Source organism: Pristis pectinata, chromosome 9 (genome assembly GCF_009764475.1).
Source record: "Pristis pectinata isolate sPriPec2 chromosome 9, sPriPec2.1.pri, whole genome shotgun sequence".
Lineage (NCBI taxonomy): Eukaryota > Metazoa > Chordata > Chondrichthyes > Rhinopristiformes > Pristidae > Pristis > Pristis pectinata.
In genome coordinates this window covers 49,910,679-49,926,970 of record NC_067413.1, presented here as the reverse complement: position 1 = coordinate 49,926,970, position 16,292 = coordinate 49,910,679, and the positions used below count along the sequence as shown (strand labels likewise).

Below are 16,292 nucleotides of genomic sequence, written 5' to 3'. Positions count from 1 at the left end.
TCTGGTATTCTCCAATAAATTACAACACAAAATATCACTTTTTTTTAAGGTTTGGTTTCATGACTTAATACATTCTTTGACTGAACAGGATGGCATTGTGTACACAACAATGGCCATTACTATGGTGTGCTTGCCCATAAGCGGGTGGTAACTTTGAATTAAATCTAAATTATAGCACTTTTTGGTTTTGGTATTTAACAACCTTGTTCAAATTTTGACTTGCAGCAGGCAGCTGCGAACTTCTAAAGTGCATTGTATATAATTGGTTTATTATTGTCACATGTACCAAGACACAGTGGAAAAACTTTGTTTTGCATGCCATCCATACAGATCATTTCATCACGTCAGTGCATTGATGTAATACAAGGAAAAACAATAATACAGAATAAAGTGTTACAGTTACAGTGCAGGCAGACAATAAGGTGCAAGGTCATACTTGAGGTAGATTGAGGTCAGGAGTCCATCTTCGTACTAGGTGTTCAACAGTCTTTTAACAGTGGGATAGAAGCTGTCCTTGAGCCTGGTGGTATGTGCTTTCAGGCTTTTGTATCTTCTGCCTGATTTTGGGGGTGGGGGAAGAAAAGAGAATGTCCAGAGTGGGTGGGGTCTTTGATTATGTTGTTTACTGAGGCAGCGAGCAGTGTAGACAGTCCATGGAGGGGAGGCTGGTTTCCATGACGTGCTGAGTTGTGTCCACAACTCTCTGCAGTCTCTTGCAGTCATGGGTAGAGCAGTTGCTGTACCAAGCTGTGATGCATCTGGATAAGATGCTTTCTATGATTTATGTGTGTGTGTGTGTGTGTGTGTGTGTGTGGGGGGGGGGGGGGGGCGAAGGGGGATAAAAAGTTGGTGAGTGTCAAAGGGATGTGCCAAATTTCTTTAGCTTCCTGAGGAAGTAGAGGTGCTGGTGTGCTTTCTTGGCTAATGCATCTTAATGGTTGGATCAGGACAGGTTATTGGTGATGTTTCCTCCTAGGAACTTGAAGCTCTCAACCCTCTTGACCTCAGCGACCCTGTACTCTGACATCATTATTTGAGATTTGGCCCACTTACAGTGGTGTCATCTGCAAACTTGTAGATGAGTTAGAATCTAGCCATGCAGTCGTGAGCATATAGAGAATAAAATAGGGGGCTGAGGACACAGCCCTGTGGGGCACCAGTTTTGAGTATAATTGTGGCGGAGGTGCTGCTTCCTATCTTACTGATTGCAGTCTGTTGGTCAGAAAGTCAAGGATCCAGTTGCAAAGGGAGATGTTGATGTCATCCTTATTTGTATGATTTACCAAATTAAATGCATGGGGGATCAAGTTTCTCCATCATCTCTTTACCTATTAAGAAATCCAATTACACATGCCAAACCTAAAGAAAATATTGTAATTAATAATCACCACATTCTAAAGTGAGCTATCGCTTAAATAGCTTTCTGAGCAACAAAACTTGTAGATTGAAGACAATTCAGTCAAAACAAACTTTTCAGAACAAAAAAACATTCAGTTGGGAAAAAAATAGGATATTTATTGATGTAATACAAGATAATCTTCTGATCAATATCAATTTAATCTCAAGGAAGATGCTTAACTGTTTGACACTTGGAGCAAATCACTTTGCCAGAAAATGCAGTTTCCATCATGTTGGCATTTTGTTCATAAATACAGAGTCTTAACTCTATATACAGTAAACACTGAGCAATGTCAATCTATGTTATTAAATCCAAAACCTAAAGAGTCCTCCAGCTTGTTTTAGGTGCACTTGAGACTATTGTTCAACTTTTCCTTAAAATGAGGTGAGCTGTGTTGCAACCGTGTTGCAGCTGATGACTAGCATTCAGAAAGATACCATTTTCTTTTCCACCAAAGCTTTTGTGTAAACTTCTTGTATTGATGCAGTATGTCTCATTACACAGCTAGAAATCTGCAAGTGTGTTGCATGTAACTAATGATGTGGGCATGTCCTTTAATGTGCTAAATGATTATTGGTGAATAATAGTTATGATTTCAATAGTGACAATTATCAGAAAGAATAAATATTGGCAACAGACCAACTCTTTATCAAGACATCTCCTGGTATTGTCCTTTTAAATTTGAAACCTGGATAAAGGCAAGTGTCAAGTTTGCACTGACCACCTGCTTTTATATTTAAGGTACAAAGTACTGAAGCCCAGTCCACAGCAGTGAAACTCCAACTGATGGATGAATAGAAGATGCTGAACATATGACAGGGTACTTGGCATTGGAAGTGAAAAGATACATTACCGGAAAAAGTCATTATCTCAGGTAGCCTTGAGAAGCCCTTCTAAATGGATAGGGCAAAATAAAATGGTGCTCTTGCGTCACTCTAGTGCCATCAATATTTGGCATTTTTATATAATCAATGCCTATTCATCTGAAGGTAGCAATAATCCATTTTATCATGAACCTCAATTCCCTCCCCCCCCCCCACTCCATGAAAATAATAATATTGTGCTCTGAACCACTAAAGACTTTGAACCTATCACAGCATTGGTATTTGCAGCATGTTGCAAGGTAGTTCACAAAGTGTTTGGTCCAATTCAAAGTCAGCCCTAACAGGATTTTTTTTTAAAAAAGGAAACTGCATTCAGTCCAGAATCTGGTTTATTATTACTGACACGTCGTGAAATTTGTGTGGAGTGCAAGATGTAAAAGTTACTATAAGTTACCAAAAAATAGTGTAAAAGACAAATAATGAGGTAGCGTTCATGGACTGTTGAGAAATCTGATGGTGGAGGGGAAGAAGCTGTTCCTAAGACATTGGGTGTGGGTCTTCAGGCTCCTGTACCACCTCCCTGATGCTAGTAATGTGAAGAGACCGTGTCCCAGATGGTGAGCATCCTTAGTGATGGATGCTGCCTTCAGGCACGAAGATGTCCTAGATGGCGGGGAGGGTTGTTCTTGTGAAGGAGCTGGCTGAGTCTATAACCCTCTGTAGCTTCTTTCGATCCTACACATTAGAGCCTCCGTGCCAGGTGGTAATGCAACCAGTCAGAATGCTCTCCACTATACATCTGTAGAAATTTGCAAGAGTCTTTGGTGACGTACCAAATCTCCTCAACCTCCTAATGAAGTAGAGCCGCTGGTGTGTCTTCTTCGTGATTGCATCAATGTCTTGGGTCCAGGATAGATCCTCTGAGATGTTGACGCCCAGGAATTTGAAGCTGCTCACCCTTTCCACCATTGACCCCTCAACAAGGACTAGTGTGTGTTCTCCCAACTTCCCCTTCCTGAAGTCCACAATCAATTCCTTGGTCTTGCTGACATTGAGTGTGTTGTTGTGACACCACTCAACCAGCCGATCTCACTCTTGTATGCCTCCTCGTCGCCATCTGAGATTCTGCCAACAACAATGGTGTCATCAGTGAATTTATAGATGGCCTAGCCACACAGTCATGAGTGTAGAGAGAGTAGAGCAGTGAGCTAAGCACGCATCCTTGAGGTGCACCTGTGTTGATTGTCAGCAAGGAGGAGATGTCACTACTGATCAGAACTGACTGTGGTTTCCCAATAAGGAAGCAGAGGATCCAGTTGCAGAGGGAGATACAGAGGCCCAAGTTTTGAAGCTTGTTGATTAGGACTGAGGGGATGATGGTGTTGAAAGTTTTAAATCATCTAAAGATACAAATGATGCTGTCCTCCATCTATCCAATGAAGGAGACAAATGCTGAAAAGGGAGAACCACAGAGGCATATGCATTTTATGTCTTGTAGGCACCAGATCTTTAGTGGTAGAAGGCTGGAGACACAGGAAAATACTGTGCTCATTTTACATCTGATGCACAGGTCTGCAGTGACTGGAGACAGGAATTTCCTTTAAATGTTAAAATATGACTGGGGGTTTTCTGCACGTAATCTACCAATATTTGTTCATTACTCAGTGTGATCAGTATTTACTGAAGAGGAATCATTGGTTACTCTGGTCTGATAAGTGACTTGGAGTATTTTAAAACGGTTCCTATCTGTTGCCCTTCCCACACTATTACTTCACCAATGAAAGTAGTCACCTCTGAAAGGAGTCGCACATTTTGAGTGAAGAAATGGACCAATGGAAGAATACCAAGTGGGACTGTCTTCACCAATGGTGTGTGTGTTTGGATCTTCTCTGAGGAGTACATGCTGTCATAAGATGACTTTGGTACATTTCTTTCCCTCAACAAGGTTTATGAATGTAGACTCAAGGACATAAATTTGAATTAAGGTTTAATTAAATCTGAAATCTATTTTGGAGAAATCCCAGTCATGAGAAAGTGAGGAGGATAATACACCAGAGTGGTTAACCAGCAGTAACCCCCTCTCAAATCAATGTTTTAATGTCCAAGGATCTTTAACAAAATGTATAAGTTGAGAGTTAAAATATTCCTTTCATATTCCCTATAAAAAAATTCATATTCTTTAAGTTCAATTCAACATTCCGGATAGAGTAAACTGCCTCAGGCTGTAGACCAGTGCAATCAGGCATTTACAAGTAGTTAGTCTGACTTTGCAATGGAAATGAAACAGAGGATTATGAAAGGAAGAAACCTGCAGGAAAATCATGCAGCATGCTGGGGTCCAAATTTGATTCCATCAATATTAATTTCAAACTATGACTTTATCAGTTCTGTAAACATACTGCATGTTTTACTTTATATTCAGATTTCCAGGATTCCTTTTTTTATTGTTCCAAATTTTTGCCCAAATGAATCTAGAAGTGACAAGGACAGTTGTAACATAATAATGAAGCCAGGCTCTTGGGTAAAACAAAGATCAACCGCTTTGCTCTTGTGTTTCTACTGGTAAGCAATCACAAAAAAATGCCTTCTGGTCACTGCTGCAAAAACAAACCACCAAGGCTGACTGTTCACCAGGGTTAATAAGCACATTTGCTGCTTGCAGCAATCCATTATCAATCACCTGCAGCAAAATTTAGGCCCTAATGCATAAATGTTCTCAAGCTTTAATTGATCCAATTGCCAAAATGAATTTCCTTCAATTATTGCTGAAACCATTTCTTTTGCTGAATGAAATGGAGACAAGTTTCAATTAATAAAGTGAGGAGTTTGTCAAGAGTTTGAATATACATCAGCACAGCATTGAAAGACAAGCAGATTAAGTGACACACTTCAGGATTCTTGAATTCAATGATTCTATATCTATTCCCATTGTCCTATAAGAATTGCTTGAAGAAAACTATTGTTCTAAATAGATGAACTTTTATCTTTTTCTTGCATCACTTTTCCAGTCATTCCTCTGTGCTCTGATGGAGAGGGTGTTTGAAATGTCTCCAAGTAACTATGGCAATACGTGCTGCAAAGGCAATGCAGGCAGTGGCCAGCAGCACAGCTGGGGGAAGAAGACATCAGTGTTACTGGTTTGCATTTCAATTACATGATGAATACAATATACAATGGGGAGAAAACAAGCCAAAATAAAACACAGTAGTGCTTTAAAACCACCATGTGGTCTCTGGGTTGTGAAGGGCTATGAACAGCTTAACAATTATTGTGCTAAACGGATGAATTTTAGATAAAACCTGAATTCCAAATGCCACACGACCGTACTGGAAATTTGACCTGGGTCCTCTCTATGTACCACATGCACAGCTCCTACCAGACATACAGTGGCATACAATGTATGTCTTGATATCACTAATGAAAAATTCTTAAGCACACTTGAGGTCTACAAATGGTCACTCATACCAAGGCAGGACATAATTGGAAAATGATTTCCACTACAGCCTCATGCTTAAATAGGGTCTCACCGTATCGGAAACATTCCCTTTGCTCAGTCCATTCCTTGCCCACCTTTTGTACTAACTTGTTTCCATTTTTTCCCCCAATTCTCGCAATCTAAAATGTTAACTCAATTTCTCCTTCCACAGATGCAGCCTGATTTACTATTTCCTGCATTTTCTGTCTTTTATTTCAGATTTCCAGCATCTGAGTTTTTTTGATTTTTCAGTCTTCAGGCTTGCTCCTTTTGTAAGCAATGTAGTCCAAATTCCCCCATGTTGTCTCAGAAGTGACTATTGCTGGGCACTTAGGACAAAGATCTTTTACACTTGATTGGGTCCTTACCTTTTGATCCTTCCAGCACCCCTAGGCACCCAGCCCCACCCGACGACCTGTGTGGCTCTGACCCACCCCAATGCATAGTGCTGAGCACAATCTTGTCAGACCAGCCCCTCCCAAACCTCTCCCTCCCACATCAACCCCATGAGGCCAGCCCATGAACAACACCACCCCTCCCACAAGTGTGATGGTCCTGACTACAGGCCCATACTTTCAATCCCCAATGGTCCTGACCCCACCCCACCCTCTGAACCCCGTGCTATAATCAATGGGAGTTCATGTCACACCCTGATCCTCTGGAGCATCAAGGCTACAATGCCTTGAGATCATAGGTGCCACTGATGTTTGCAGCAGTGGGTCCATGACTGAAGCAGTTGTTAGTGCCCCACTGTAAAGTCCACCTTGTTAACCCAAATGGAGTTATTTGTCTATGTGTTTTATCTACTGGGGAAGGAGAAATGATGGAGGAATTAATACGTAAATATTACAGCTGACATGTTTTGTCCAGTTATTGACAGTCAGTATTGCAATGTCATTGACTGACGAGAGTAACAAGAAATTGTCTGTTCAGTGGCTGAGAATAAGCCAGATTTCAATTTACCTTGTGCTTGCTGTTGGAGAACATTTGAAGTAACTTGCAATGCACAACTGTAGCAACTAACCTCATACTCCCAGTATTCTGGTGGCAAATCTTTACAATTCACCTCAGGGGAGAATTTTAGATAGCGGTTCCACTTCTGCAATTGCCACCATAACATGACTTGATGTAAGCTATATAACTTGCAGGTCCTTCTGTATGTTATCTTTACGATAATTGGGCACTACTCTGCACTACTTCAACTCATTCAAGAAACAGACCAATGGCTGCTCTCCTAAACAAATCCATTTACCAGTTCCCAAAAAACAGGACACTAAAGGAAATGAAAACTTTCTTACTACAAATTAATTTGTCTGTTACTCACCAATATAAATGTTGTTCCTGGTTGGTGAGATGGCTTCATAATGTTTGTCCAAAGATCCTGATAATGCCACAATGACAACTGGGTAGATTGTAAGTGTGTAGCGCACATATTTATCAAACACAAAATTTTCCAAATAGAACCTGTGGACAAAAGTAAAAAAACATTTCATAATTTATATCATTTTATTATAAACTGGCAAAATATATTGTTTTAATGTTATACTTAGTTTAAAACAAGAACTCTACAGCACTATTTAAAGAAAAGCATAACATTGCTCATGCACAATATTCTACTAATGCTTGGCCAATATCAATGAATATTTTAACAGAGTGAACAGTAGTTTACCAATTTTGACCCCTCATTTGCTGAAGACACTGACCACTGAGTAGCAGTCCATTCTTCATCTACAGTTTGAGGAATTGTACAGCAGATTGCTCGATGACAGTCCAGGGCATTTCCAATATTCACATATTTGGTGTTGGCATTGGTTTATTATTGTCATATGTACTGAGATATAGTGGAAAGCTTTTGTTTATGTGCTATCCAGACAGATTATTCTTTAGTGTCACGGGTACAGAAAAGGTGAACGTCATGGAGGGACTGTCTACGGAATCTCTGTAGGTGGACGTTAGGAACAGGAAGGGGTCAATAACTTTATTGGGTGTTTTTTATAGGCCTCCCAACAGTAACAGGGATATCGAGGAGATATAGGGAAGCAGATCCTAGAAAGGTGTGATAATAACAGAGTTGTGATGGGAGATTATAATTTCCCAAATATCGATTGGCATCTCTATACAGTGAGGGGTTTAGATGGGGTGGAGTTTGTCAAGTGTGTTCAGGAAGGATTCTTGACACAATATGTAGATAAGCCTACAAGAGGAGAGGCTGTGCTTGATTTGGTATTGGGAAATGAACCTGGTCAGGTGTCAGATCTCAGTGGGAGAACATTTTGGAGGTAGTGATCATAATTCTATCTCCTTTACGATAGCATTGGAGAGAGATAGGACCAAACAGACTAGAAAGGTGTTTAGTTGGAGTAAAGGGAATTATGAGGCTCTCAGGCAGGAAATTGGAAGCTTAAATTAGGATCAGATGTTCTCGGGAAATGTATGGAAGAAATGTGGCAAATATTCAGGGGATATTTGTGCAGAGTTCTGCACAGGCATGTTCCAATGAGACAGGGAAGTTACGATAGGATACAAGAACCTTGGTGTACAAAGGCTATAATAAATCTAGTCAAAAGGAAAAGAAAAGCTTACAGAAGGTTCAGAGAGCTAGGTAATGTTATAGATCTGGAAGCGTATAAGGCTAACAGGAAGGAGCTTAAGAAGGAAATTAGGAGAGCCAAAAGGGGACATGAGAAGGCCTTGGCAGGCAGAATTAAGGAAAACCCCAAGGCATTCTACAAGTATGTGAAGAGTAAGAGGATAAGACATGAAAGAATAGGACCTATCAAGTGTAACAGTAGGAAAGTGTGTATGGATCCGGAGGAAATAGCAGAGGTACTTAATGAATACTTTACTTCAGTAATCACTATGGAAAAGGATCTTGGTGATTGTAGTGATGACTTGCAGCAGACTGAAAAGCTTGAGCATGTGGATATTAAGAAAGAGGAGGTGCTGGAGCTTTTGAAGAGCATCAAGTTGGATAAGTCACTGGGACCAGATAAGGTACCACAGGCTGCTGTGGGAGGCGAGGGAGGAGATTGTGGAGCCTCTGACGATGATCTTTGCATCATCAATGGAGACGGGAGAGGTTCCGGAGGATTGGAAGGTTGTGGATGTTGTTCCCTTATTCAAGAAAGGGAGTAGAGATAGCCCAGGGAATTATAGACCAGTGAGTCTTACTTCAGTGGTTGGTAAACTGATGGAGAAGATCCTGAGAGGCAGGATTTATGAACATTTGGAGAGGTATAATATGATTAGGAATAGTCAGCACGGCTTTGTCAAGGGCAGGTCCTGCTGTATGAGCCTGATTGATGTGTTTAGTCACATCCTCAAAAAAATTCAATGAAGGGATTGCAGTAGATGTAGTGTATATGGATTTCAGCAAGGCATTTGATAAGGTACCCCATGCAAGGCTTATTGAGAAATAAGGAGGCATGGGATCCAAGGGGACATTGCATTGTGGATACAGAACTGGCTGGCCCACAGAAGGCAAAGAATGGTTGTTGAAGGGTCGTGTTCTGCATGGAGGCCGATGACCAGTGGTGTACCTCAGGGATCTGTTCTGGGACCCTTACCCTTTGTGATTTTTATAAACGACCTGGATGAGGAAGTGGAGGGATGGGTTAGTAAATTTGCAGATAACACAAAGGTTGGAGTTATTGTGGACAGTGTGGCGGGCTGTCAGAGGTTACAGCGAGACATAAATAGGATGCAAAGCTGGGCTGAGAAGTGGCAGATGGAGTTCAACCCAGATAAGTGTGAACTGGTTCATTTTGGTAGGTCAAATATGATGGCAGAGTATAGTATTAATGGGGGGAAAGTTTAAAGGAGATTTATGTGACTTTTTTTACACATAGAGTAATAGGTGCCTGGAATGCACTGTCAGGGGTGGTGGTGGAAGCAGATATGATAGCAATGTTTCAGAGGCATTTAGACAGACACATGAACAGGCAGGGAACTGTGGAACGTAGACCCATGTACAAGCAGATGTGCAGTTTAAATTGGCATCATGGTTGGCACAGACTCTAGGCAGTGTGGAAGATCAGAGGGACCTTGGGGTCCGAGTCCATAGGACACTTAAAGCAGCTGCACAGGTTGACTCTGTGGTTAAGAAGGTATATGGTGTATTATCCTTCATCAACTGTGGAATTGAATTTAGGAGCTGAGAGGTAATGCTGCAGCAATATAGGACCCTGGTCAGACCCCACTTGGAATACTGCTCAGTTCTGATCACCTCACTACAGGAAGGATGTGGAAGCCATAGAAAGGGTGCAGAGGAGATTTACAAGGATGCTGCCTGGATTGCGAAGCACGCCTTATGAAAGCAGGTTGAGGGAACTCGGCCTTTTCTCCATGGAGCGATGGAGGATGAGGGGGGACCTGATAGAGGTATAAAAGATGATGAGAGGCATTGATCGGGTAGATAGTCAGAGGCCTTTTCCTAGGGCTGAAATGGTTGCCACAAGAGGTCATAGGTTTAAGGTGCTGGGGAGTAAGTATAGGGGAGATGTCAGGGGTAAGTTTTTTTTTACTCAGAGAGTGGTAAGTGCGTGGAATGGGCTACCGGCAACGGTGATGGAGGCAGATATGATAGGGTCTTTTAAGAGACTTTTAGATAGGTACATGGAGCTGAGAAAAATAGAGAGTTATGGGTCTGTAAGGTAGGGACATATTTGGCACAGCTTTGTGGACTGAAGGACCAGAATTGTGCTGTAGTGTTTCTATTCCATACACTGGACTTCATAGCATGTAATTAAGCAACTCTCAACAATTTTACCCTCCCTATTTCGAGCTGTCCCAAATGGAGATTAAACCAAGTTGATTAAATTTGCAAATAATATCAAACTAGAAGAGGCCATAGACTCAAAGAAAGAAACTCAGGAATTACAGAAAAAGCTAAGTGAAGTGCGAGTACCTCAATAATGGCAGACTACACTTACTACAGACATTAAGAGCGAGAAACATGCATGCTGCTGAAATAACTAAAGATAAAGCTGAAAAACAGGGGAGACATACAATTGCTGGAGGTAGTGCAGGTAAGTTCCATGAGGCTGCTCACTGATTTCACAGCTTTGGATATTGAGGAAAGGGACAAGAACTGCAATTTAAGGTATCTGGGGTAGATATAGATACATATAATAGTAAATAAGATGGAAAATGTTAATTTGGAATAAACTGTGGGTATAGCTCAAGCTTCAAACTCCAAAAGAGGCAATTTTAGGATCAATATCAGGAGGTCCTCCTCCACACTCAGTAATCACTGTGCTGAATTGACCACTGAGCAAAGTGGTGAAAGCAAACCTCCTCTAAACATTCAATTAGAATCAGATGTCTAAAGATAGGCAGAATGAGATTTTAAGTGCAAGTTCCTTGTGATTTTCTTAGTTAAGCAGACACTATTATTTTCACAAAAAATATACAATAAAATCTGTTTTTGTTTTTTGAAGCAAATACCTGGTTTATGAAACAAGAGCCTCTGATCAATCAGCATTTCTAAAACTCTCCATTGGCATTAGATAGTTAAAGTCTTCCTATTGAGTCTTAAACTTCAATATTTAATGTGAATCAGAAATTCTGACAATTTCCTCCCCTTATCCAAGGACACAGAAATTCTAACTAGGGTTTAAAAAAGTGTGAGGGTTTTTCATCAAAACATGCGAGATATAGAAGAGTCTGGACAGGGTGGATATGGAGAGGATGTTTCCTTGTGTGAGAATCTAAAACAAAGGAGTTTAAGAACACGGGTCACCCATTTAAGACTAGGGTGAAAAACATTTCCTTCAGAGAGTTTCTGGAATTCTCTTCTTCAGAGGGCAATGGAAGCAAAGACTCTGAATACTTTTTAAGGCAGGGATAGATAGATGCTTGACAAGAAGGGGAATGAAAGGTTACCAGAAGTTACAATCAGATCAAACATGATCTTATTAAATGGAGGAGCAAGCTTGAGGGTCTTAGTGATCTAATTTGTATGTTCACATGTTGCATTTTGAATGGGATCAGTGAATTCAGCACAGACTGAAAACTGATCTTGTCATTCTTGGTTTTAAGGCATAGTGTCACAGGACATGGTGCGTTTACCTTGAGAGACACTGGGAACTTTCCTAATTAAGTTATCAGACAGTTAAGTTATCACACATCTGTACATACCATAAGACTACTTCGAAGGCCAGGAGAGAAAGGCAAATTGTACCAGATGTCACCATGGTAACGCTTGCATTATAAGTTAATACAACTGCAAAGTTAAGTAGTGTTGCTATGGTGGTCCATGTTGCGTAAACAGCTATTCCATTCTGTACCTATAACATAAACAGCAGTGAGGAAGCATGTCTGCTTAAAGCTCATTTCATATTGTCTTAAAGAAAATAAAACCAAGGTGAAGGCATAGGATCCATGATAGGAGAGACCCCTACGACTAAAAAAATGACAAATATTTTCCGCAAGATTCATTTAGTTTTAATTGGAACTATTTGAAGAAATAAATGACCATCAAACTACGAAACTATTAATGTGAACATTTTGAATCAAGTACCTGACAAAAATTCTTAATAAAACACACGTTAAATCTTCATGCCTCTTTAGCCTTCACACTAATAATATCTCTTGTTCTCTATGTGGTTTTCTTTCCAAAATAGTTCAATAGGTTAAGGCTTTTATTTTTGCTATTCAACCTCTTTAGGAAAATCCAATATATATTACTAACTGGTAGAAGCCACAGAACTTAGAGCAGCACCATGCTTAGCTGATGAAATCAGTCACATCAAGAAAGTTCGTTCAGAGAGCTATGGACTTGCACCCCACAATCTCTTTGCACATCAGTGCTCCTAATGCCCCTACCATTTACTGTCTACACAAATCCTCATTCCACTCTCTATCAGAGAATGAAGGTTCCACTCTAATCACAGGGAAGGTACCTTTCTCAAAAATGACTGAATCCTTAATATGATCACTTTTGTTGCAATCACTTCTTCAGACAATGTCATAAATATAATGGCACAATTTTATTTGTAATACTGCTTCCTTGTACAGTGTCCTTATCTCATCACATTGTCTGATTCTAGGTGAGAACTAAGTGCGGGGTTCAGTGCTTGGAGTACCAAGCTGAACAATAAATTATTGTAAAGACATAAGGAATGCTTTTCAGATTGAGCTAACAAACTTGCCACTTTTGAATCACACCAGAATAATTATAAAAGTAATTAATTGTGGCATTCTTTTAGGGAGAATTACCAGGGCAGATTTCCCTCCCCTAATAATAGGTAGCGATGTTTAACATTAACCTGCTTCTATTTCCAGAATCAATAATAACCCTGAACCGCAGCCAGCCTAAATGCTATGGCAAGGTCTTCTGATGCAACCCTTCAATCCTGTTCAACTGCTATCTTGGCCAAGTGGTGATTCTTCAAGTATGTGCTGAGTCAGTGCTGGGGTATTAATATGAACACATGTAAATGTTTCAGCAGGGATCACTAGACGGGATTATTTCCCTCCTTAGCCTCAGGAGAAAAGTGAACAAAATGCAACATCTACAGAGATAAGGTAGCTCAACAAGATTAGAACTCCAAGCTGTCAGAAGACCTCCAACTCCTACCCCCATCCTGTTGGCCCACTGGACAATGAAAATTTACCTGACTAACCACAAAAGTCTAGGTCAAGGATCTTCCCAAATGTTTTAACCCGAATGAGCAGGTTATAGCATGAGTAACAAGACTCAGCATCAGTAGGGAGCCTAATGCTAGAAAGCAGAAGCCCAGGAAAATGATTTCATAAGACCATAAGACATAGAGCAGAATTAGGCTATTCAGCCCATTAAGCCTGCTCTGCCATTTGATCATGGCTGATTTATTTTTCCATCTCAACCCCATTCCTTCTCCCCATAACCTTTGATGACCTTACTGATCAAGAACCTATCAGCCTCTGCTTTAAATATACCCAATGACTTGGCCCCCACAGCTGTCTGTGGCAATGAATTCCACAAATTCGCCACCCTCTGGCTAAAGAAATTCCTCCTCATCTCTGTTCTAAAGGAACAGCCTTCTATTCTGAGGCTGTGTCATCTGATCCTAGACTCTCCCACTACTGGAGATATCCTATGTCCACTCTATCCGGGTCTTTCAATATTCGGTAGGTTTCAATGAGATTCCCACCCCCCTCTCCATCCTTCTAAACTCCAGCGAGTACAGGCCCAGAGCCATTAAATGATTCTAGAAGGAAAATCATGTGACATCCATCTAATTTCTTACAATTATTACCACTGTCCCCTGCCCCCTCAGGCAGGTACAAGAGCTCTGCGACTTATGTTATACCCCATCTTCACAACTTTAATAGTTTTGTACTTGGGGATAACAGTGTCCAAGATGCAAAAGAGAAGACTAAATCTATTATTTCCCAACAGTACAATAAATATTTTCAATTGATCTAATGAAATTTTAAGTAAGATAGTATTTAGATATTCTATATACACATACCAGTATTCTGACAAGCCACAAATCAACCTTTCTGTACTTTTGCAGCCACGGACCCTGTGTATATAGGCCATGATAAGAGAAGAAAAGAACCACATAATTTGTGAATGCGACTAATGCCAGGAAAATGAGGGCAGGTATAGTGTGCCTGAAATAAAAGAAAATTCAATTACAAATAGATATCATCTAAATGATAACAGAACTCATAGTTGGGAGATGCAAATAATTTACACAAAGAATTTTAGGAGCAGTTCAGCATTTTTTGATCGATCATATAACAAGATAAACTCCTTTAACTAGGAGAAAGTTGCTTCAAAATCTTATAGAATTTCAATTGTCCTGCTTTGTGACATTTAAAAGATTGGTCTCTCCTGCTCACCAAAATGATTGAAATCACATTCTTGTATGAACCTTCTGAAACAATTTACTATAGAAGGCACATGCTTAGAATTGAATTCTACCCAACCCTGGAATCATATCTAAATGAAGTAAAATGACATCTAATGGAAAGTGGCACAATGAAGCAATCTGCTCTTTTACAATTAGATCTCAACCATGCAACATATTCCAGTGTTGCCCACTCAAAGTTACTCTATGACTTTGCTTCCTTTCTTTGGATATGGTCTCAGTACGATGTTCCACCAGCTGTACTTGGCTCCTACCCCAGCCAAGGTTAGACTGCAACCAGTGTTTTGTATTCAGTACTGGACACCACACTTTAAGTAGGACATCAAAGCTCTGGAGCAAATGCAAAAAAGATTTACCAGATGATATTTGGGATAAGGCATTTCAGTCATGTGGAAAGATTAGAGAAGGTGGGATTGTTGCTTTACAGCAGAAGTGTTTTAAGTGAAGTGCTTATAAAACATAGGAACAAACTGATCCTACTATCTGGTAGATTAAAGGACTTTGAGCAAGATCAAAGATGCAGGGGATAGATTTTTTTTGTCAATGAGTTTGATTGATCTGAAATGCACCATCTCAAGTGTATCAGAAGTAAAATCAGAAACTGGTAGAAATATTCAGTCATGCAGAAGGCGCTGGAAGTCAGAAATAAGCATGTATGAGCTCTTGTTCTGCTGCCTGGTCTCACAATTGAGAGTCAACATTCTGTACTTTACTGAGCTGAGATACAGGTTATATTTCCTAATGGGACTCTCAGCTTTATGGGTTGCTGGCCCTCATTAAAATGGTAAGTGAGGTGGAAGTTTTTTTATTTCTTTATTTTATTTGTTTTTAATTAATTTACATCATTAAACATGTTACGTGAAATTTTAATTTCTAATTATTGATTTTTTTTCCCCATCTCTTTCTGAATATCTCTGATCAGAGACATTTTCTGGAGATCCAACAAATCACACCTCTGAACTTGTTTATTTAATAAACAGCACATGTCATTACCACATCTGTATTTGTAGGAGGTACACTGTAGGAAAGAAAGGTGGCATTGTTATAAGTGTGGAGAACAAGGTTCTTTTTAAATAAAAGGATTGTTTCATTAGTGAACATAAAACATAGAACAGTGTAGCACAGGAACAGGCCCTTTAGCCCATGATGTCTGTGCCAACCATGATGCCAATTTAAACTGCACATCTGCTTGTACATGGGTCTACGTTCCACAGTTCCCTGCCTGTTCATGTGTCTGCCTAAATGCCTCTGAAACATTGCTATCATATCTGCTTCCACCACCACCCCTGACAGTGCATTCCAGGCACCTATCACTCTATGTGTAAAAAAAGTCACATAAATCTCCTTTAAACTTTCCCCCTCTCACCTTAAAGCTATGTCCTCTAATATTTAACATTTTCACCCTGAGAAAAGGATTCTGATTATCTACCCTGTCTGTGCCTCTCATAATTTTATATATTGTCAGGTCATCCCTCAGCCTTCGACACTCCAGAGAAAACAATCCAAGTTTGTCCAACCTCTCCTTATAGCTATTACTCTCTAATCCAGCAACATCTTTTTGATTCTCTTCTGCATCTTCTCCAAAGCCTCCACATCCTTATAATAGTATGACAACCAGAACTGCACACAATACTCCAATGTGGTCTAACTCAAGTTTGATACAGCTGCAACATGACTTCCCAAATTTTATACTTGACACCCCAACTGATGAAGACAAGCATGCCATACACCTT

The 16,292-nt window shown here is 40.1% G+C and overlaps 1 protein-coding gene across 2 annotated transcripts in view; it reads right to left on the bottom strand.

Annotated features, from left to right (window-relative positions):
- Positions 1–2,463: 2,463 nt before the first annotated feature.
- LOC127574388 (uncharacterized) overlaps positions 2,464–16,292 on the bottom strand; it is a 30,875-nt gene continuing 17,046 nt past the window's right edge. For both annotated transcript variants that reach the window (XM_052023375.1, XM_052023376.1), the window contains 4 exons: positions 14,155–14,299; positions 11,837–11,985; positions 7,023–7,162; positions 2,464–5,332 (listed from right to left, as the gene is read on the bottom strand). In XM_052023375.1, the coding sequence (XP_051879335.1) occupies positions 5,232–5,332; positions 7,023–7,162; positions 11,837–11,985; positions 14,155–14,299 (535 nt within the window). In that variant the 3' untranslated portion in view covers positions 2,464–5,231. The remainder of the gene's footprint in view (positions 5,333–7,022; positions 7,163–11,836; positions 11,986–14,154; positions 14,300–16,292) is intronic.